Source organism: Heterocephalus glaber, unplaced genomic scaffold, assembly GCF_053883595.1.
Source record: "Heterocephalus glaber isolate CG9 unplaced genomic scaffold, H.glaber_assembly_v1.0 deba00001593, whole genome shotgun sequence".
Lineage (NCBI taxonomy): Eukaryota > Metazoa > Chordata > Mammalia > Rodentia > Bathyergidae > Heterocephalus > Heterocephalus glaber.
This window is the reverse complement of record NW_028258368.1, coordinates 1,170,050-1,192,191: the sequence shown is the minus strand read 5'-3', so window position 1 is coordinate 1,192,191 and position 22,142 is coordinate 1,170,050. Positions and strand designations below refer to the sequence as shown.

General features: G+C 36.6%; 1 protein-coding gene across 2 annotated transcripts in view; it reads right to left on the bottom strand.

The window, feature by feature from the left end:
- The window catches only part of Tfb1m (transcription factor B1, mitochondrial), a 58,170-nt gene that overhangs the window by 23,792 nt on the left and 12,236 nt on the right, over window positions 1-22,142 (bottom strand). Inside the window, exons 3-5 of one of the 2 annotated variants that reach the window (XM_004856851.3) lie at window positions 18,203-18,311; window positions 16,717-16,868; window positions 9,717-9,836 (exon numbers count right to left, since the gene is read on the bottom strand). In XM_004856851.3, coding sequence (XP_004856908.1) covers window positions 9,717-9,836; window positions 16,717-16,868; window positions 18,203-18,311 — 381 coding nt within the window. The remainder of the gene's footprint in view (window positions 1-9,716; window positions 9,837-16,716; window positions 16,869-18,202; window positions 18,312-22,142) is intronic. The other variant, XM_004856852.3, reaches the window with a different exon arrangement.

Below are 22,142 nucleotides of genomic sequence, written 5' to 3'. Positions count from 1 at the left end.
CCCATTCATCCTTTTTTTTTTTTGACCTTTTTACCCATTAAGTTTATTGGTACATTTTCGGTATAAAATACAGTTACATTCATCATTGGGATCTTGTACCTTTACATGAGTCTCTTGGTTCTTATTTTTTTCCCCTTCCCTTGCCCTCCCTTCACCCCCTCCACCCTTCCCTATTTGCAAAGACTTTGTATCCATTTTTTTCCTTTTCTCATATTTTTTCTTTTCCCTTTTTTCCTTTCCCCTACCCCTCCCACTTCCCCTGCTCCTTTAGACCTTTTCTTCCTGGTTACACAATATCAATTATACATTTTTTAAATTACAATATCAAGATCTAGGAGACATTACCACAGATTTTACAGAATTTAAAAGGATATAGAACGCATATTTCAAAAATCTGTTTTGAAATAAAGTGGACAACTTCTAAGAAGTACCTTGGAAGACAAATTAATGAAACTAACTCTGGAGGAAATATAAAATTTGAATAGCACCTATTATAGAGTATATTCCTAGCTTGAAAACCTACCTATATGACAACAGCAGGCTCATATACATTTTAACTGATAAATTATATCAAACAATTAAAGCAGAAAAAAGAAGGAACACTTCTTCCCTCATTTTAGGAACTCAACATTGTGCTAATCCTAAAACTGGATAAAGATAACAGAAGAAAAAAGTATGAACATAGAAATTTGTTTAACAAAACAAACTACTAGAAGTCAGATCTGGCAGGATGTAGAAAGTGGTTTTGTTATAGGGATGGCAGTGTTGGTTCAGCATTGAAGATCCACCCCCAAAAGTCATCATTTTAAAAGAGGTAAGGAAAAAGCCATATGATCCTGTCACTAGTTGGAGAACAAGTTTTGGACTAAATTCTACAGCTGTTCATGGTAAAAGCTATCAGGAGACTAGAAGTACAACAGAACCTTCTCAACAGATTAAAGACATGTACTCCATACTTCCAGCGAGAACGCCTTATATGAATGGAGAAGATACAATGTTTTCTCCTTAAGGTGGGGAACAAGGGCAGATATGCTTACTCTTTATCTGGCCATTAAACTTTGAAACCTAGGCCCCACCAAAATAGTCTGGCAATAAAATGATACAATTAGGATAGGATTGGCAAGGTAGAAGCAAAATCTTTATATGTAGATGAAATGATCTACAGAGAAAATACTAAGAAATCTCTAGGAGCCCCTGGAACTTGGATTTGAATTTAGCAGGAGTAGAAAACACAAGGTATATATAAAACTTCAGGTCTGTGTATACTTGCTATAAATGAAGAATTGGATATTAAAATTTAAAAGTTATGTAGGAGTACAAAGGACCTAGAAAAGTTAAAAAACAAACAAACCAGTGTTGGAAGGCGTTTAGTACCTAATTTTAAGACTTCTTCTAAAGCTACAGTAATCAAGGCAGTGTTGGTGTAAGGAGGGACATATAGATCATTTGAATAAAACAGAGAATCTAGAAATAGAACCACACATATATGGTTCACTGAGTTTTGAAAGATTATTTAACATTAGCATTTTATGGGATATAAACTCAATTCAACAGCCAAGGAAGAGATAGTGTTTTCAGCAAATGGCACTAGAACACCTGGTATCCATATATAAAAAATTAACCTCAACCCTTTATTTCCATACATGAAAATAACTTGAAGGGATCTATGAACCTAAATAAGAAAGCCTAAAAGTATAAAACTTTAAGAAGAAATTATAAGAGAAAATGTTTATGAATTCAGGGTAGGCAAGAACTACCTAGGATACAAAAGACATGATGTATAGAAGAAAAAAATTGATAAATGAGATTCTATCAATGTTTAGAACTTTAAATGACATCATTAAAATGAAAAGTAGTCCTTAAACAGACCATATTTAGGGCCAGGTATTTAGCTCAGTGGTTCCGGTGCCTGCCACACAAGCGCAAGGTCCCGAGTTCGATCTCCGGTACCAAAAACAAAAAAACAGACCATATTTACAATGTACATAACCTATGACCAGAATATATAAAGAACTCTTACAGCTCATTAACAGACAACCCAATTAAAAAGTAGACATAAGAAGATGATAGCCAGTATAGCACAAGGAAAGGTGTGCAACTCTAGAATCAGAAAAATACTAATCAGTACAATAACAAGATTAAATTATACACTCATTAGGGAGATGAAGTTAAAAGTTTTAAAAGCCTTGTCATGACTTTTTCTTTTTGTTGGATTCTCTCACTTGGCATTTAATTTATCACGCCCAATGGATTCATTCTCCTGGGTTTCCTGGGGTTGTGATCTTCATTGTCTTTTCCTAGGATATTGTCTAAAATTTTTTGGAGGGCCGGTTTGGTATTTACGAAGTTCCTGAGGTGCTCTTTATCATGAAAGTATCTTATTTCTCCATCAATTTTGAAAGACAGTTTTGCAGGGTACATCAATCTGGGTTGGAGGCTGTTTACCCTTAGGGCTTGAAATACAACACTACAAGCTCTTCTTGCCTTGAGGGTTTGCATTGAGAAGTCTGCTGTCATTCTGATGGGCTTTCCTTTGTATGTGATTTGTTTCTTTTCTCTCACTGCTTGTAGAATTTTGTTCTTCTGTTGGGTTTCTGGAATCCTAACTATTATATGCCTATGTGTAGATTTTTTCTTTGATCAAGGCTAGCTAGAGTCCTACATGCCTCACTTATCTGTATGTCAAGTTCTTTTTCCCCCGCTTGGGAAGTTTTCTGCCATCACTTCTGTGAACAGTTTTTTTATGTCTCTCTCCTCTTTCTTCATTGACTCCAATCAGTCTTATGTTATTCTTTGCATCGTCTAGCAGCTGCTGGATTGATTTCTCGTGTTCCTTTACAATTTTAAAGCAATTTTTCTTTTCCTGGTCACTAATTGTAAGCTTTTCTTCTATATCTGAAATTCTATCCTCACATTGGTTCATTGTGCTGCACAGACTTTTGATGGAGTTTTTAATCTCCTGGAAATCTGTTTGCATCTCTTTTATGGATTGCATTTGTTTCCTATGGTGGGATTCCATCATGTTCCTCAGATCCTCTATTTTTTTATCTGTGTCCTCTCTAGATTTATTAATCATGTCTTGCACCGTGAGTACAATTTTTGCTGTTATCTGAGTAATTATTTCTGATTTCATTTTTCCCAGATCCTCTTTTGTTGCCAGTTCAGAGAGACCAGGTAGTTCAGTATTAGATTGTTCTATCTTGTTTCCCTTTGGAGTTGCTGTAAGTGATCCAGAAGTCTGTTTTTGAGGCTTGTTTACGTGTCTTCTCATTTTCACAGAGTGTGTGGGGGGCTGCCTCCGGCACCCTTTCTCTCCCCTAGGAGCTTGGGATGGCGGCAGGGGAGCTTCCTTCCAGGTGCTGGGACCGGATCAGTTTCTCTGCCCTAGGAGCTTGGGATGGTGGCAGGGGAGCTTCCTTCTGGGTGCTGGGACCAGCTCCGCTTCTCTGCCCTAGGAGCTTGGGATGGCGGCGGGGGAGCTTCCTTCCGGGTGCTGGGACCAGCTCAGCTTCTCTGCCCTAGGAGCGTGGGATGGCGGTGGGGGAGCTTCCTTCCGGGTGCTGGGCCCATTCATCCTTTAGGGCTCACACGGTCCTCCTCTGTGATGTGAACCCTGATGCCCTCAGAGGTTTGTGGCCTCCATGTCTGCTCTCAGAAACTGCTCTATATTAATAGGTTATGAGTTTACAAGTGGCTTCTCCCACTAGAATGGGAGACAAGACATTGTTTTCACCTTTGTTCCTCAATGTCTTGCCACTACTACAAGTGCCATAGGCCAGTACTACATGCCAGTCTTGGTCTAAATCCTCTGCATACACTGGCTGGTTTAAACCTCCTAACAACACTAACAGGTGGGCATGATTCTCAGTAGCTTACAGAAATTGAAGCTGAGAGAGGCTAAGTTACTCACCTAACTTGCCCAACGCTACCTAGCCAGTAAGTGGGCAGATGGATTTGGCCCGAGTGGACTGGGCTCTAGAATCAAACCACTTGTGTGCAAGCCCTAAAGGTTATGCAGTACATAGGACTCATGGAAAGTCCTGGTTTGCTCATGTGAAAATGGGGATAAATATGGCACCATTTTACATAGGTGGCATGAGACAACAAACACTGGGCAGTTAGAGCACAGAAAGCATATGGTGCCACCCCGTGATTCCAGACCCAATCTTGTGGTTTTCATAGAGGCAGAGTGTAACCTCTAGGGGACAACTGGCAATGCCTGGAGACATTTTGGGTTATCATAGATGAGGTACTGCTACAATCTATAGTGTGAAGAGAGTGCTGTTAAACTTACAATGCACAGACAAACCCTGCAATGAAGAATTATCTGGCCCTAAATGTGAACAGTTACAAGGTAAAGAAAGTTTGGTCTAATTTACTGAATATCTTTAAGTATTTATTTTTCGTTAATTAAAAAGTTATCAAAATAAATGACAAAGCACCAAAATACCCCCCCCCCAGAATATCATGCTGATTTTTACATATGGAATGTGCATATATGTATGTATATATTTGCACACGTGCACACACACAGCTATAGCTTGGATATGGCTTATTCCCAAAGCTCTTCAGCATGGAGAGTATTGTGAATACAACCATTAAGATATGGGTCCTAGTGGAAGGTAATTAGGTATTGGGATTCCATACTTGTGAATGGACTAATTCTAGTCTGATAGGAGCTAGGAATTATAAAGTAAGGTATCCCTACATAACCTCTTCTGCACACAGTAGTTCCTCTTTCAGTTTATCTGCCTAGTTGTGACGCTGCCAAGGAACCAAGGAAGCCCTTGCCAGACACCATGCTGTGTGAACTTTTCAGCCACTAGAATTGTGAGACAAATAATCCTCTTTCTTTTCTTTTGATTTTCACTACTTAGTTCAGGTCTTCAGCTTCTAGAGATCCTCCTGCTTCAGCCTCCCAAATGCTGAGATTGCAGGTATGTGCCACCACACCCAGCTTGTGCTCATTTCATTGATGTATATGTGTGTATACACATACACACACACACACACCCACAAATATATTGAGCATCATCTGCAAAAATGCAATTTTTCTTCCTTCTTTGGATCTGTAATGCTGATTGTTTAGTATATTCTTTTTTTTATTCTTTCTTTTTTTTTTTTTTTTTGGTACCAGGGATCGAACTTGGGACCTTGCACTTGTGAGGCAGGTGCCAGAACCACTGAGCTAAATCCCTGGCCCTGTTTAGTATATTCTTGAGCAATGATGAAATCCTAACTAGTACTACATCAGAACTGTAATGGTAAATTCTGTTTCTACTCAATGCTTATCTGATTTTTAAGGATGAGTCTGCTGCTTTTCTATAAAACTGGTTTTTATTTTTATTTTGGACTTAACTGCTTCCAAAAAGAATTTGAGACCACTAAAAACAAAATTGTAAGTATAAGTATAATAACTACTAATAAAGACTACAGTTTCAAAGCAAGAGAGAAAAATGCTTTAAATGATCCTGGCTGAAGGATGCTAAAGCAATTAAATGTGAAACTTCATTTAGAAATTCCAAGTAACCAAGGCAGAGAAGGCCATGAAAGTTTCTTACTGCTCTGTCTTAGGTAGGAACCTAGACTTGATGCCTTACCCAAACTTCATCTACGGGGCTGGTATCATCCCCCAGCTACTGTGACATTGGAAATCACAGATCTGAAGTCACCTCTGCAGAGAGGCTGCACCACTGCTCCCAGTAGTAGCCAGCAGCCCAGGCCCAGCTGGCATGGAGCCCGCAGGGAAAGGTCAACTCTGTGGGCCAATTTGTGCTCCACAGTGACCCTTTCCCACTGTGGGACCTAGGTGATGGGTCTGCAGGAGGAATATTATTGCTTAGCTTTTCCCCTCCTTTCTCTCCTTTCTACAGAGAGCTCTTCTCAATACACCATTATTACAAAATCCTATCTCAATCTCTGATTCTAGGAAATGCTTCTAAACATAGAAGAATCATACTTCAACAGGAAAATATTAGTCTGTCCTCATGTCCAAATCATTCTCAAATAGAGAGTAATATGCAACAGCATGAACAGGCTTAATATCTGATTTCAAAAACCACAAAGGCAAAAAAAAAAAAAAAAAGGGCTATCTCTGATGGGGATACATACACCCACTGAATTCAAGACCATTTTTCAGAGAGTTCAAGGCCTCAACAGCTATGGCCAAGTGCATGTAGAATGCTCTAAAAGTTGTCCTCAAAGGTCAGGTGTAGATGCCCCATATCCCAACCTTTTCATTATATGTCACAAGTATATCATCAATTCATCTAAAATTTTATTGATTTACTTTAAATCTGTACCATTTGGTGGGTAACTTGTTCTACAGAGTATACCATACATCTAAACAGGTAAATCATATACAGTATATATGTCTTGAAGATTATAATCTACACTATTTCTTTATAATCCTACCATCACAGCTACCTTTCACTGACTGCCTCTATGTGCCTGATACTCACAGTGGGCATTTGGCACTTACTGCTATTCCTCAACAGTCCTTCCAAGCTGCTATTACTGGCCCTGTTTGGATATGCTAAAGTCAGCCTACTGATTAGGTTCTCCTATCCAGGAGTGCTGGAATTCCAGTAGGTCTAGCTGACTGTGAAGTCCACTGCCTCTACCAGTGTAAATCAAAAAGAGCCTGTGACCATTCTCATATCTAAGTGATTTTTCCACTGGCCTAGAGTACAAAAGAGTGGTGAGACCTGTGGGACTGATGTCAAATTATGAAGTAAAACCAAAGGGTTACAACAAATATTGAGGACTAGCTAACAGCTCAGTATTTATCAAGTTTGGGTAATGTGCAGACTAGCCGAAAGAAAATCTGTGCAGAATCCCAGAAACAGGTGGATCCTCAAGGAATGTGGATTCTCAAAAAGTAGCTTGAGAAATTTAAGAAACAAGTTTGATTGTCACAAAAACATTTTAAAGTGTGAATTTATATTCTAAAAGAAATTCCTTGTAATTGGTAAAATAACAATAAAAACACAAAAAAACAAAAAATTCTAACTTAGGATATACAACCTACATATTCTAGTAGTTTAAGAAGCACCTAAGCAAATTAGTGTAATTCTAAGAACCTAAGATGCCTTTCTGTAGATAGATAAATATTTGAGGTTCAAATTTTAGGGATAAAGTAGAGAAGTTCATCAGAATAAACTCTGGCAAGAATCAAGAATGAATCAGTTAGAAAAGGGCAGTAAGAGTTTCATGTCAGTAAAAGTTCTGTCATTAATGCTTGATTGAGTTGGCTAATTGAAAGACCCATACACAGAAGGGATAGCAGATTCTTACAGAAAAATATCCTAATGTGGGTATCAATAAGCATGTCATACCACAAAAGAAATTCCTCACATCTAATTCTAAGAGCTCTGATTGAAAATAAGTAACAAATACTAATAAATTTCTACTGAACATTAATTCCCTCTCTTAATTCCCCCAAGAATGTGCCTGCACCTATATTTTAGTACCTAGCCTACCTTATTTTGTGTGAGGTTGTGTCTAGCACTTTCTCTTCTTGCACTCAGAAGGTTTAGCCAAAGGGACTACTGGCTAATATTAAGTATCCTACAACTCATTTTGGTAAGAACTTTTCCCTTTTTTTTAATCTGAGGAAATGAATTTTTAAAATTTGTTCAATGTAACCATCAGTCAAATATTTTCAAGTGTTAGAGTATTTCTAATTTTTTCTAATATAGTAAAACTAGTTCAGAGCAAAGGAAAATTCTTTAAGAACTAAAATGTAATCATCTGATTTGTTTTTTTAAACATAATACATTCTCTTTCTTGATAACTGCTTTCTTAGATTACAAATAAATCTCCCACATGTACCATTTACAACATAATGAAAGCTTAAGAAGAAAATTGCTATGGATATGTTTAATTTGCCAAAATAGGAAAATATCCTTAATTAAAGAGAATTAAACAAATAGCTAGTTTTCTAAAACAATGTTTTCTTGAGCCTTAATCTCAGAAGAGAAAATTAATTACAAAGGTACCATAACCTAAATCAAAGATAAAGATGATAATAATGTCTAAACGTGATAAAATACTTTCAACTACATAATTAAAACCAAGAGGGGCTGGGGATTTAGCTCAGTGGTTTCGCTGCCTGCTGCACAAGCCCAAGGACCCAAATTCGATCGCCAGTAGCAAAAAAAAAAAACCAAGACAAACTTTTTGCTTAATATTTTAACACCTATCCTAAGAAATCCTTGGTAAAATTTGGATAGACTAAAGATTCTAGAGTATAGCAACAACAAAAAGCTGTAAGTCAAGATCTTGGTTTCTGGTGTCATAGGTCCAGTACTATTCAAAAGGCATGTATGCATGACGAGAAGAAAGCAAACTGTATGGCCACCTTTTTTTTTTTTTCTCATTACAATGGCCAGCTGTTACAGGAGAGAAAGTTCTTGAAAGCAAAAATGTGTTAAGATTGATGATGACCTGTAATATAGCACTCATCAAATTATGTCTACAATCTAATTATTTTGGGAGAAGTCATTTATAATATCTTTAAAACCTTGATAATGAACAGAGGTAGTGAGTTTCCTGAGGCTATTTTAGAAAAGCTGACAAGTCTGTTAAAGAAGTGGAAGATGAATGAATCCCTGAAATCCTTTCAGTCTCCTGAAAGCTCAGCTAACAGTGGAGGACAAAATGGCAGAGGAAGTGTGAAGATGGTAGCAAAGAAGGTAAAGATCTTTGAGATGCTTCAAGACACACAACAGACAACATTACTAATGGGAGGCCTCATTCTAAACCCATTAGATACAGTCACATACTACAGTTTTTTCATGTTATTTATGAGGGGAAAATTATGTTAAGGAAACTTGTATTTGGGAGTTTTAGGTACCAATGAAAGATTTCTATTCTTCATCAGGTTCTGAACTGCCTGAAGGCAGATTCAGTATCTGATGAAGTGCCTCCCTCCATGTTGCATATCCAGTCCAGCAGTTTTCAAGAAGCACTCAATCCAGTGAAGAAATACATGACTTTTTATAGTACATGTCCTGTAATTAATCATCAAGCAATGCTTTTGCTAAAATAGACACCAGCTTCTTTTATTTGGCATACAGAAACTTTGTTTTTACAACTAAAACTCACTCATGTAAGCAGCATTTATTACAACACTGCCAAAGATGTATAAAAAACTTCTTAATAAATAATATTTGATATGCTGGGCATGGTGATGCATGCCTGTAATCCCAGCACCCGGGAGGCTGAGCCAGGAGGATTACTCTGAGTTCAAGGCCAGCCTGGGCTACGTAGTGAGTTCAGGGCCAGCCTGAACTACAAAGGAAGACCCTGCCTCAAAACAGCAAAAAAAATAAAAAATATTGATACAACTTTAGTTAGAATTCTCTATCAGTAACCACAAAAAATATTTGATTTCTGTTCTCAGGGACTGAGTGACCATGTCATTTATCTGTCATATTGAAATACTTGTAAGAACAGCAGGGGATGATGATGATGGTAAAGATAATGATGATTAAACCACTACCTAAACCTAGACATCTGATCACTCTAACAGTGAGACAAACTCACAAAAATGTGTGGCTCCTACTCAAGAGAAGTTAAAAAAAAAAAAGTGATGGTGCAGTTTGCATATAAATATCAGATCCTAGAGAGTATTTCCTATGACACATCCTCTGAGGAACAAAGATTATAACCGAAATTCAAATTCTGATACAATAAAACAAACAGAAATTTACCTCTGGTTTGGGAACAAAAGCTTGACCTGGAATGGTAAAGATGTGTTTAACGTTGCAGAGGTACTGGGCCATAACTGAAAGGCGACTGCGCTGTTTGCTTCCTGTAGTGGCTACAAGTCTCTATAGTAGGACAAAAAAGGAATTTTAGTATGGATTGATGAAGTAGAATACAGCCAACATTTCATTACCTCTGATGCTAGATTTTTTGAGACAAATGATAAAAGCACAGGATATCTGACACATGACATGTAGCCAACATGGGAAATATGATTTCCACCAACATCATCAACATCTTGGAAGCATGTATTGTATTATGTACAATGCACTCAAAAACTCAGGCAAGAAAACTTCCCTACCACTAACTCTTGGGGACTTTCAAATCACTGTTATGTTCTATAGCAGAATGTCCTTCATAAAACAACTAATCAATAAATATTTAATGAAGAAATTAGCAAGTATAATGAAGAACTAAAGATGCTTAAATATTTAATTTATTGAATATTCCAATATAAAAATGAACATTTTTAATGGTGTGCTTTTCTTTATTTAAATATAACAAAACTGAATATTTAAGAACCATTGGAGGACTGGCCATTCTTGACATATGATTTTTATAAAATCATAAAATCTTGATATATGATTTTTATAAAAAAACTAGGAAATTAACCTTTAAAGACCCAAACATTTTTATTTTGTAGTTAATTAGGTATTTGTAAATTAAATAAACACAATGTAATTTTAATCAAAATGCTAGCAAGATTGTTAAAGAAAGAACCTTAATTTTCATATATATTATATATATATAACTAAAAAAATTAATTCCATGTAAAATTTATCTAAGGCTAAAAATGGCCAAGACACTCCTGAAGAATGCCAACAATGTTGATAGGAAGGCTCATAGTCATAGATATCAAAATGAAGACAGTACTGCTACATGCACAAACAGACCAACAGACTAAAAGCCTCAGACAAAGACTCAAGCACATGTGGGTCCTGACAAATGTGACAGCAGTTGCTGAGGAAAAGCTAAAACATTCAGTAAGTAATATTGATATAATTAGGTATCTATAGGAGAAAGAGTAGGTCCTAACCTTTTACCATACCCTAAAGTAAAATCTTCATAAGTATCTATGACTCTCACAGCAAGGAAGAATGTCTTAAAGATGCAAAAGCTACAAAAGACAGATGTATTTTATTCTATTTAAGTTAAAATTTTATGTACAATAAAACACTACAAAGACTAACCACAAACTGAGAGAAAGTATTTGAAGGATCAAAGGATTCATTTTCAGAATATGTGAAAAAGGGGTTAGTGTGCAGAGTACAGAAGAAATGCCTACGTACTAGACATTAATAATCATAAGATGAAGAACTAATAGAAAATATAAGGCAAATCATAGAAGAGCTACCCAAATGAGCCATAACCATAAACTATGCACAAAGGAGGGATAAACTTTGTAACATAAACTATGTTACAAATGAGGAATATGTAAATTAAAACCAAGAGATGTAATTTTGTATTCAGGAAATGAGCACAAATTAGAAATAAAGAACTGCTAGAACTAGTAATGATGAGTATATGGAGCTACAGGAACTCCCAGGCCCCTTAGTGAGAGGGGAAATCAGTATAAGTACTTTGCAGCATAATTTGGCAAGATATAACAAAACTGAAGTTATATGAATCCTTATGACTTGCTAGGCCTACCTTGGGAATATATCCTAGAGAATTGTTTCTAAACCTACATGAGATATGTAGCATCATATGTAGTATTAAAAAAAAGTAGAAAAACATAAAAGTCCATCCACAGGTGAATAAATATACTGTGGTTATTTTTTGTCAACAGAATACAAAATAGTTAAAATAAATAACAAGGGTTGTCAATATAGCTTAAACCCCAAAATAAAAGTATAAATTATGTGACAAAAAAATAAGTACAGTTTGATGCCATTTATATAAAAACTTCAAAGCTAACTCCTGTTTACCCTGTATGTGTACACATATCTCTGTATGTTATCTCCAGTGCAGGTAAGTAAAAAACATGCATGGAAATGATGATTATCAATTTTTTAACATGGAACAAACTACAGGAAGAAAAGATACAGAAGAGGTCTCCAAATATATTTACAGTATTTAATTTCTTTAAAAAAGAAACAAAAATATGGGAATATATTAAAACTAGACAAAGCTCAGTACTGAGTAAAACTATTAGACCTACTGATGATTCTAAAATGTAGTCTGCTTCTCTGTGTTCTTAGAGCAGCAAAGACATTCCAACCCTCCTGTGAATGATTCGGGGTCACTATTACAAATGCAGTACCAATAATGACTGGACTCATCACATTAATTTTACTACCAGAATAAAAGTCAAAAATTCAAAATGCATTGTAACTGAATTACCTTCAACCAGCACAATTCAAAGCAGATCTTTAAAAACTAGTATGAACATAATAATTACAATATTTTTAAATGAACCAAAAGAAATGCCCACATATTAAAAATTATTTCATCCTGAATTTCCAATGCATAACTTTTATTTTACATCTGAAAGATGTGTTTCCACTGATGAATTCAAGAGAACTCAAAACTCACTTTAACTAAAATGCAAACCTGTAAGGCATAAAATTAACTGTTCTAACTTGATGTAAAAATACACTGAGGTCTATTTCACTTAGAGTACTAAGCATCCAGTATAGGGAAGGGGTGTCCTAACTCACTGACTTGACTATTCAATCTTGGCCACAAATATGCTCAGGTTTTGGAGATGAAAACATGTAATCATCTTAACTTAGACTAATGCAGCACACATAACTATTTCTAACTTATTTAGTAAAAATTCAAGTCACAGACCAGGAAATATTACAAAAGGCTTCAATTAAAAGTTAACAAATAGGGCCAGGGATTTAGCTCAGTGGCACCGTGCCTACCTGGCAAGCACCAAGGTCCTGAGTTCAATTCCCGGTACAAAAAAAAAAAAGGGTTAACAAATAGTCTATCAAGCATTCAGGCATGCCCTCCTCTTTCTGTGATATTTTATAGGTAAAGCTATGAAACTCAATGTCCATTAGGAGATAGATGATTTTAACAACAAAAGGCCTGGAAACCAAACCAGTTAATTTTTCAGTAAAAGGAAACCCCTCTCTGCTGGGGATGTACCCATAAGAGACAAGGTCTCTAGCAGAAGACAGAGGTTGACACTAGAGCCAAGTGGAGAAAAGTCACAGGTCCAGCAACATCCAGAAATTAAGACATCATGACTTCAGCAAATGACCTGTGCTCCAGTTCAGTTTTTCTCAGCCTTTGGAAAGATATTAAACCATGACCTTTGGAAAGATATTAAACCACTCTTAGCCTCAGTTTCACCAAGTATAAAGTGATATGAGATTTTTTTTTTTCCAGTACTGGGGATCGAACTCAGGACCTTGCACTTGCGAGGCAGGCGGCAGCACCACTGAGCTAAATCCCCGGCCCCTAGATAAGATTTTTTAAGATCTCATTTATTGCTATACAGTCTGACTCTATTTTATGAGCTGTAACTTAATACTGTCTGTACGTCCTTTAATGTATGAGCTGAATTCTTAGATTTAGATCCTCTAGACCTAGAGAAATGAAGTTGGAACACATTTGTATCTGTTTTGTAAATGTAAATTATAGACTTAATGCAAATTCTTCTCAATATTCATGCTAAAATTTAACTAAAATGAACTTCTGTTAAAGAAAAATAATTGCCTATGGTGAGGTTGCAGCAACACTATCGTTATTAACTATAACTGACACTGAGTCACTGAAAGCATGACTCCACCTCCTAGGGCTCTGCTCTTCTGCTATTTCCCCCAGCAGAATTAGAGTATAATAGTATTTTGTATCTCTGTTGTGTTACATGAGAACACAAATACCAAATAATCATGTCAGCTGAAAAAAAAAAAATCCACCAATGTGTTATAATTAGAAACCTACTTGGTCTTTGTCCCTAGTTGCTTGTGCAGAGCTCTTAAATCCCATGAAATTTCCTGAATGAGAGAGATTCTGTTACTCAGGAGCCCCCCGCCCCCAATCACACCTGACTTCATGCTAATGAGGTGACTGACATAGCGTGGGGCTGCTAGTAGTCTCAGGATAGAGCTGATCCAGAAAGACTGACTGGTAACTCATTACTTAAACACAGGTTCACCAGATTCTGGGAGCCAGCAGCACACAAAACAACTACCATAAATATTAAACATACTGGTATGCACAAAAATACCAAGGAAAGCATGAACACAATGAGAGAAAGGAAAGGTATAAAAAGACCCAAACAGAAATTTTGGAGGCAAAAATACAATATTTTAAGTGAAAATACAATATTTTAAGTGAAAATACAACAGTGTATCAGACCCCACATGACTTTGAAGACACAGTAATTGGAATCTGTAAGGCAAATTACTAAAATATTTTTTCTAACAGTTTACCAAATATCCATAGATCATTAAATAATTCTTCCCTCCACTGATAATTTTTTATCTGACCATTATCGTATATAAAATTGTCTGCTCTTGGACCTTCTAATCTGGCCATCAACCTGTCTTGTGCCATGTCATACTGTTTTGATTATTAAAGCTTGACTCTATATGTTAACAAAGCAAGTCTCTCATTCTTCTTTTTCAAAAAACATATCTTTTATATTCTTGCACGTCCAAGAATACATAACCACTATATTTCAAGAGAAATTCTTTAAGGATTATATTAGATGTATTACAAAGCTATGTATTTGAAAAAATCAGGATCTTTATGATAATCATTTTTCCTTTCAGGGCTATGATATTTCTCGTAATTTTTCTCCGTGAACTTTTGGTAAGGTTATGTCAATTTTTTAAAAAACAGGTCTTTTGCTTAGTTTTTCAAAATAATTATCTATCTCCAAATAATATTTTTTACTTCCTGTTTCAATAATGACAGCTTTTACACAGTGGTACCTTGAGTCACAAACTTGGAAAAGATAACCACATTCATGTTTGTGCATGAAAGATGGCTGTGGCTGTGTTCATGACCTGATGCAGAGTTCGAAAACAAAAATAAAACTTTCCTAAACCTTCTGTTTGTGAACCAAATTGTTCACAAACAAAAATGTTCATGAACCAAGGTACCACTGCATTTGTTTCACTCCCTACAGTATTTAGCTTTCTATTTACTTATAACTAATTCAATCTAAACTCCCCTGGACTTCTGTACTCTTTCAATATATGAAATATAGGTATTTGATCAAACTCACCTTAATTGGCTCTGATTTGATCTGAATGCACCTCCTGAGGTTCTTTTCTCTATGTTCTAACCTGGGGCCTCTGGATTTTACATCGTTTTCTTCTAATCAGAGCAATGCTTTTGCAGAGGTACTGATAGAGATCAATGAAGGCCAGACTTATTAATAAATGGAGCTAATTGGGATCTATATGTTAAAAATGGTAAAAGTGATTTCTACTTCAACTATATACAAAAATCAATCTCATAAGGATTATGGATACAAATGTGAAAGGTAAAACATAAAGCCTCTAGCAGATAACTAAAGGATATCTTCATAATCTCAAGACATAAAACTATTTCTTTAACAAGACAGGGAAAAACAATAATCATAATCTAATGAATTCATGAGAATGCCTAATCTTTAAAAGACACTATAAAAAGAAAATAACACTAAGTCAAAGAGCAGAAGAGGAAATCTGCAACTTGTCTAAATAATGAGGACTGGTATGGAGAATATGGGAGAACTGTGAATCCAAAAGAAAAAGACAAGTAGCCCAGCAGAAAGATATGCAAGCTGTGTACATATATACCCAAGTGACCCAAAGTCCAGCAAACACATAAAATGGTTCACAATGTCATTCAAAACCATGAGAAGCAAAATAAAATACAACACAATATACTATTACCCCTAGATTAATAAACATATAAGCCCAGCAATACCAAGTACTAGCAAGAATATGGAGCAAAATGAACTCATGTGCGCTGCTGGTGGGGATATACATAGGCATAATGACTTTCAAGAACAATTTGTCACTGTCTAGCAAGAGTCAGGATTTGCAGTTTCACTTCCATACATACACCCTAGAGAAATCTTGCCCATTTGTCCCAGCTGACATAAATATAAGAACACTGATGACAGCTAATTCTGAGTCCTCAATGGGAGAATGGACAAAAATTGACAGTCAATCAATGGGTGGTATATATATTCTATGTAAATAAAGTACAGTTATGAGTAATATGAGCAAACCCTATAAAAGATGTTCCAGATAAAAAAATGCATCTTTTATGAATTCATTTATATAAAGCTCAAAAAAAAGACAAAACTAGTGTTTATATAGATATAAATTCCATTTGATAAACGACTATGGAATGGAATAATAAATCCAAAATTTACAGCACTGATCACCTTGGTGACAGCAAGTGGACAAGGATGCAATCAGAGTGAGGTAGACTTAGAGCTTGCAGTTCCCCTCCTTCAACCTCTGCAGTTTAAGAGCTGCCTGTGAACAGCCTGGAGGTTTCCATCCCAGAGACTGACTGAGAACACACCTGCTGCGGGGAGGCAGGCACTACAGGCATCACTGAGGTGGGGGCTAAGACAAAGTTTGTATACTGGATAATAAGAGCTTCACCCTTCTTCCCTTTCTCAGCTCCGAGCTGATGATCATATTCTTTATCATCTTACTGAGCACAAAGGATCAATTTTAAGATACGACTCCAAACACCACATATGAATACATGGCTTGACACAGTTTTTGTCTTTCTCTGATCATGTCTATGGTTCTTGTGTCCCTACATTTACTGCATCTCCTTAGCTCACACACATCATTCACACTCAACTCTCCCTAGAAGCTTCCAGCCCTGTCATCCTCATATGCCTAAGTTTTAGCTGAGTGTTGCTTAATTTCTCTGTGTATGTATTAGAACACACAGTTGGGGTGAAAATACAGTATTATTTGGGAATCTGATCATGTGGTCAAATAGCCAGAAGAAGTTAAAACTTACCTCAGCCACTTCCTTTTGAAAAGTCAAAGTCATCTGAGTTCTGCCATAAGCAAAAGGTCCGTTTCTATTAGAAATGTTTTCAAGCCACTTGATAATCAGTGGAGTTGAAACACTAAAAGGCAGATTTCCAATAATATGTACATTTGGAGGATCTGTTTTGCAGGGGGGAAAAACTTAGAATTATTTCATAAATAAATTCCAAACACAATTTTAGTTCAGAGTAAAATCAAACTGGATATTAATAGTATCAAAATACATTAAAAGATATAGCTGAGTATTGTTTAGTCCATTTATTCTTCAAAAGCAGTATCTTCTCAGAATTGAGCTTTGAATTATTGAGGAAAAATGTCATCTAATTAGTGTTCAGTCAGTGAAAGTCCAGATTTCTGACTTAGGAAGTACATGAAAGACTTGGTTTGAAGGAAAAGATAATTTTTTTTGGACATGATGAAGTTAGAAAGTACCTACGGGGTTATTAAGGGGTCATATGCCCTTAAAAGGGTACTACTTCAGCAAAAAGATGTAAGTACCTGCAGTACACAGGGGGAGTGAAAAACCAGGAGTGGAGTGACCCAATCTGTAGCATGAGAAAAAGGAGAAGTCCAGAAAGAAAAACCCCAGAAAGAAAAACCCCAGAACATGTTAGAAGTGGGTGGAAAAAAAATAATCACTAGCAAGCAATAGAGAAAGTTCAGAAATGTCAAAGGAAAGACAGGAAGGAAGGTCTGGTGTTAGGGAAGACAAGAGCAGAGAAATCTTCCAGAAGACAGCTGGATAACAGTCAAATGAATGCAGGAGACTGGAGTGAGATAAGTTTCAAACAGGTCACTGTGATCACTGGGACAGGGGCAGGGTTGAAAACCTGGAGGTTCACTGAAAGGCTGGCTGAAAGGTGGAGACTACAAATACAGACCATTCTAAAGGAGCCTGGTCCTGGGGAGGCCAGAAATATATGGGGGAAGCTAGGTGTGATGCATCCAAATCCCTCTTCCATGTGTTCTGAGAGGTTCTGATGAGCAAAAAGCACGCTGTTTATCTGTGGGTTCCAAAAGGCTGACCCATTGCAGTTACCAATAAACACTGTCCGTGAAGGAAGAGTAACTCTACTGAACACTGAGTGCAAAAGACAATGGGGAAAAAAGTCTCGGGTGTGGCCTGGTTTACTAGAACACTTTTTTTCACCATGTGGAAAAAGTAACACTTCATAGTTTACCCCGTATTTATATAGATCACAAAAATGACAAGTTTAGTTGCATAGAATCTAAAACATTGGAAAATGCAAGACAGAAAATTAAGAAAAAAATAACTGGATTTTAAATTGTGGATGGAACTGGGAAAGTTAAAAAATTACAATGCACATTATTTAACTGTTCAGATATTTTTTAATATATTATAATAAATACAATAAATCTATAATGAATTAAATATTTGTGACAGAAATGACAAAAGGAAATTAAAAACAAAACAAGTACTCAAAGGCACTTACCATCCTCCCAGGGTGTTTTAAGACTTGCTGGAAAAGACTTTTCTATCATAAACGTCAACACATCTCCATGAACAATTTTCAGTTTTCCAGGTGCTGCATCAGAAAGCATCTAGTTTACAAAAAGGTCAATAAAATGAGTACATACACTTCAGAGAGTAATAAAACTAAAATTTTAAAAGCTATGCATCATTAAATCAGTCAGAAAAGCCAGAGAGTAGGAGTGATCACTGAGGAACTAACAATATTGTGTCCATGGCAACAGATACTTATATTTCCCCTTAACACATCTGAGGAATTAGGAATATAACAGTACAACAAGTTAAGATTTCACAGAAATATGTTAGTGCAACTTTTACTCTCAGAATGGCTTCTTCTTTTGTAGAGTTCAGCATAAATTCAACTCCTATCTATAAGTTCTTAAATTAGAGACCAAGGCCATTTTAATGAAATATTAAGAATTAGGAATAAGTCATATGAAAAATGAACTTAAGTCTTCATAGCCTAAATATATACAAATGACACTACACATTACTAATACCTTTAACTTTATGGATAGATTCAAACTAAGCAGACCATCCCTTGTCAATACCAGGCCCCACCTGGCTTTCTGAGCCACCCCCCTGAACAGACCATCCCTAATCCTAGTATTTCTTGATCCACAAGCACTATCAACCTGATGAATTATCCTACATGTTTTCAACAATAGTATCTCCCAGTCTATTTCTAGCTTCCAGTTATTTGCTTTCTTTCCTTTTTCTTCAATCTTCTGAGAAAAACAACACATCCTTTCCTTGGTTACCTTAATATTTTCTTTCTTCGCTTCATTCACCTCAGCACCATACTCTCACAGTATGTACTAAAACGTTGGTACCTAGTTTAAAAAAGCCCTATGGCTCTGCCAACTAGAAATCTGTATTGTGTAATGTGCCCAATATACCTAATACACAAGTTGATTCTTTAAGTTCTTGGAAAAGTAGAAAACATGCCTCACTGAGCTTTTAACACAGGCATGAACATAATGAGAAAAACCATCACTGCTCTAGTGGACTTCAAGGGAAGAATGGCCCTCTTCCTATAGTAAGTCTCAGTTGGGAGCTCAGAGAACCTGGGCTCCTACTCAGTTAGAGCATCTCTAGGGATACCGAGGGAAGGTGAAGGAGCTTAAACTCAAATGCAACTCTGTCCTGGGCACCCCTTGGTCCTAGTTCTACAGCTCCATAAAAACTGATTTTTTTTCTGTTAGCACTCTCCCTCCGTGCCTATTTCAGGCAACTGACAGGAAGAATAAAAAGGATCACAGAAGCAAGAAGGGAGACTCTAGAAGCAAAGTACACAGTTTGCTGACTGCTTCTATCTTTGTGTTCACACTGTGAATGGTCCATGATTCTTGACGGCACTTACAACACATTGTATCACAGTCACATTATGTGTAGGTTTCTTTCCCTGAAAAAATGCACGCTCCTTAAAGGCACCATTTATTTCCTAACCAGCAGAATAGCACCTGCAGCTGCACAAAGCAGGTGTTTAATACACATTTATAAGGGAATTGTGATAGCTAACTGTGGTGTCAACTTGATAAGAAATGCCCAGTTGATTGGTTTAGCATAGTTCTGGGTATGTCTGCATGATGGACTTACTGAAGAGGGAAGACCTAACCTGGGTGTAGGTGGCACAAGGCTTGTAGCCTAGATGGAATGAAAAGGGAAACATGGAAGTCTTGCTTCTGTTTGTTAAGAGGCGCTCCAGTCTTCACCATTGCCTTTGGACATCCATCTCCAGGCTTCCAATACAGACTCTTTAGCCTTTCAACAGAGACCCTTCAGCTTCCTACTACAGACTCACACGGGACTCTGCAGTAAGTTCCATGCCTTCTACTTTTGATTGCATCTTTTAGATCTCCATTCTTTCACACCTGACTCTTCAGGTGGCCATAGTAAGCCCAATTCATAAATCCTTATATGTATCATATGTATGACATGATACATACCTATTTTATATTGAATCTGTGCTTCTGGTGAACACTAACTGATACGGGAACAAATAAATGAATGGCCAAATGACACTCAGCTTTTTGAAAGCTGGCTCCCCAAAGTTTGGGGATCAAGAAACTTGCAAAGATTTATTTTAAAATGAGGCAGAATTAAACAATGTTTTGGAAGACAGAGCTGAAATACCTATAATAGCAGGAAGATAAATATTGTAAGTTTGGAATCATCTAGTTTGACAAGGTTAGCTGCATGGGGCCGGGGAATTAGCTCAGTGGTTCCACCGCCTGCCTTGCAAGCACAAGGTCCCAAGTTCGATTCGGGGATCGAACCAAAAAATAAATAAATAAGTAAACAGATAAGGTTAGCTGCATTAGGTTAGCAAAAATCACTAAGCCTGGTACAAATATACTTTGGGATTATTTTAAATTACCATGATTTACTAAAATTTTATCTGATGAGCTTCAAATATATCTTAGAAAACATAATACACTAAATATTAAAAAGGAAATAGCTCTCTACGGGATATATTCTTTTTTTTTTTGGTACCGGGGATCGAACTCAGAACCTTGCGCTTGTGAGGCAGGCACGGTGCCACTGAGCTAAATCCCTGGCTATATCCTTACTGAAAAAGAACATTAAATGGTAACATTTACCTAGAGATAAGGCCAAAATATTTCTATAATTATGGTTCCCATAACTAAAACTAATTGGCATATCAAAAACAAAGAGGATGGGCCAGGGATTTAGCTCAGTGGTGCCGCTGCCTGCCTTGCAAGTGCAAGGTCCTGAGTTTGATCCCCTGTACCAAAAAGAAAAAAAAAAAATAACAAAGAGGCTAAACTAAAAGCTTATGTCATATGACATCAATCTATACAAGTAATTAAGTAATTAATAATTAGGATGAAACTAAACAATGTAAACTTGACTCTTTGGTATGAATTTACACACTCCTAGATTTAAAGTTGAATTTGTATTTCTTCAGGATTCCCATTTAGTTTCAAGTTTCAGTCAATGAGAAACCAAATCCATCCTATACAAGGTCTACCTCCTCCCTGACAACTCTGTAGCTTCAGTTTTGCCTTCCAACTGTCCACTGCAGCAGGAATGAGTGCTGGTGTCCACTAACTTACCTGAAGGTCTTGCAGCTATTATGGGGGAAAAGTGCTACACAGACTGAACTGATACTATGATTACAGATAACAGTCTTTGAAACACCTAAAATGATACTCAGCAATGACACACACAGACTTTCTAACCAACTAGTAATTGAGAAAAATGTTTTCACCATGATGATACTATTTGGAGATGGTGGAGGGGTGGGAGAGATCACTATTAGAGCCCTTCAAGAACCACCCTGGAGCCTTTTTACATTTCAAAACCTGGAAGGAGTGACCATACAATGAACTCAGAGGCACAGCCCACCACAACCATGAATGTAGCAGTCACTTGACAACAGTCAAATGAGTACTTGTACAGACACTCTCAAACTGCCTTATCATTTTTACGTTTCAATTCTATATTCTTCCAAAATAAGATGTAAAACAGACAACTTGAGTAAAAGGAATTAAGACTGTAAGAATAGAAAATCACACTTTGAAAAGAACAACCATATATATAAAACATGAGCACTAATAATTCTATCATTAGAATTATTAGCCCTCATGGTTTGCATAATAAAATGCATAACCAGGCCAGGGGTTTGGCTCAGTGGTTCCGCCACCTGCCTCGCAAGCACAAGGGCTCGAGTTCGATCCCTGGTACCAAAAAAGTAAAATGCATAACCCTTATAACCCATACTCTCTACTAGAAGTAATTATATTAAGTTTCCAAGAGAGAAAATTTCTGAAATTAGGTTTTATACAAATATGAAACAATGGGCCAGGAATGTAGCTCAGTGGCACAGCTCCTGCCTGGCAAGTGCAAGACCCTCAGTTCGATTCCCAGTACTAAAA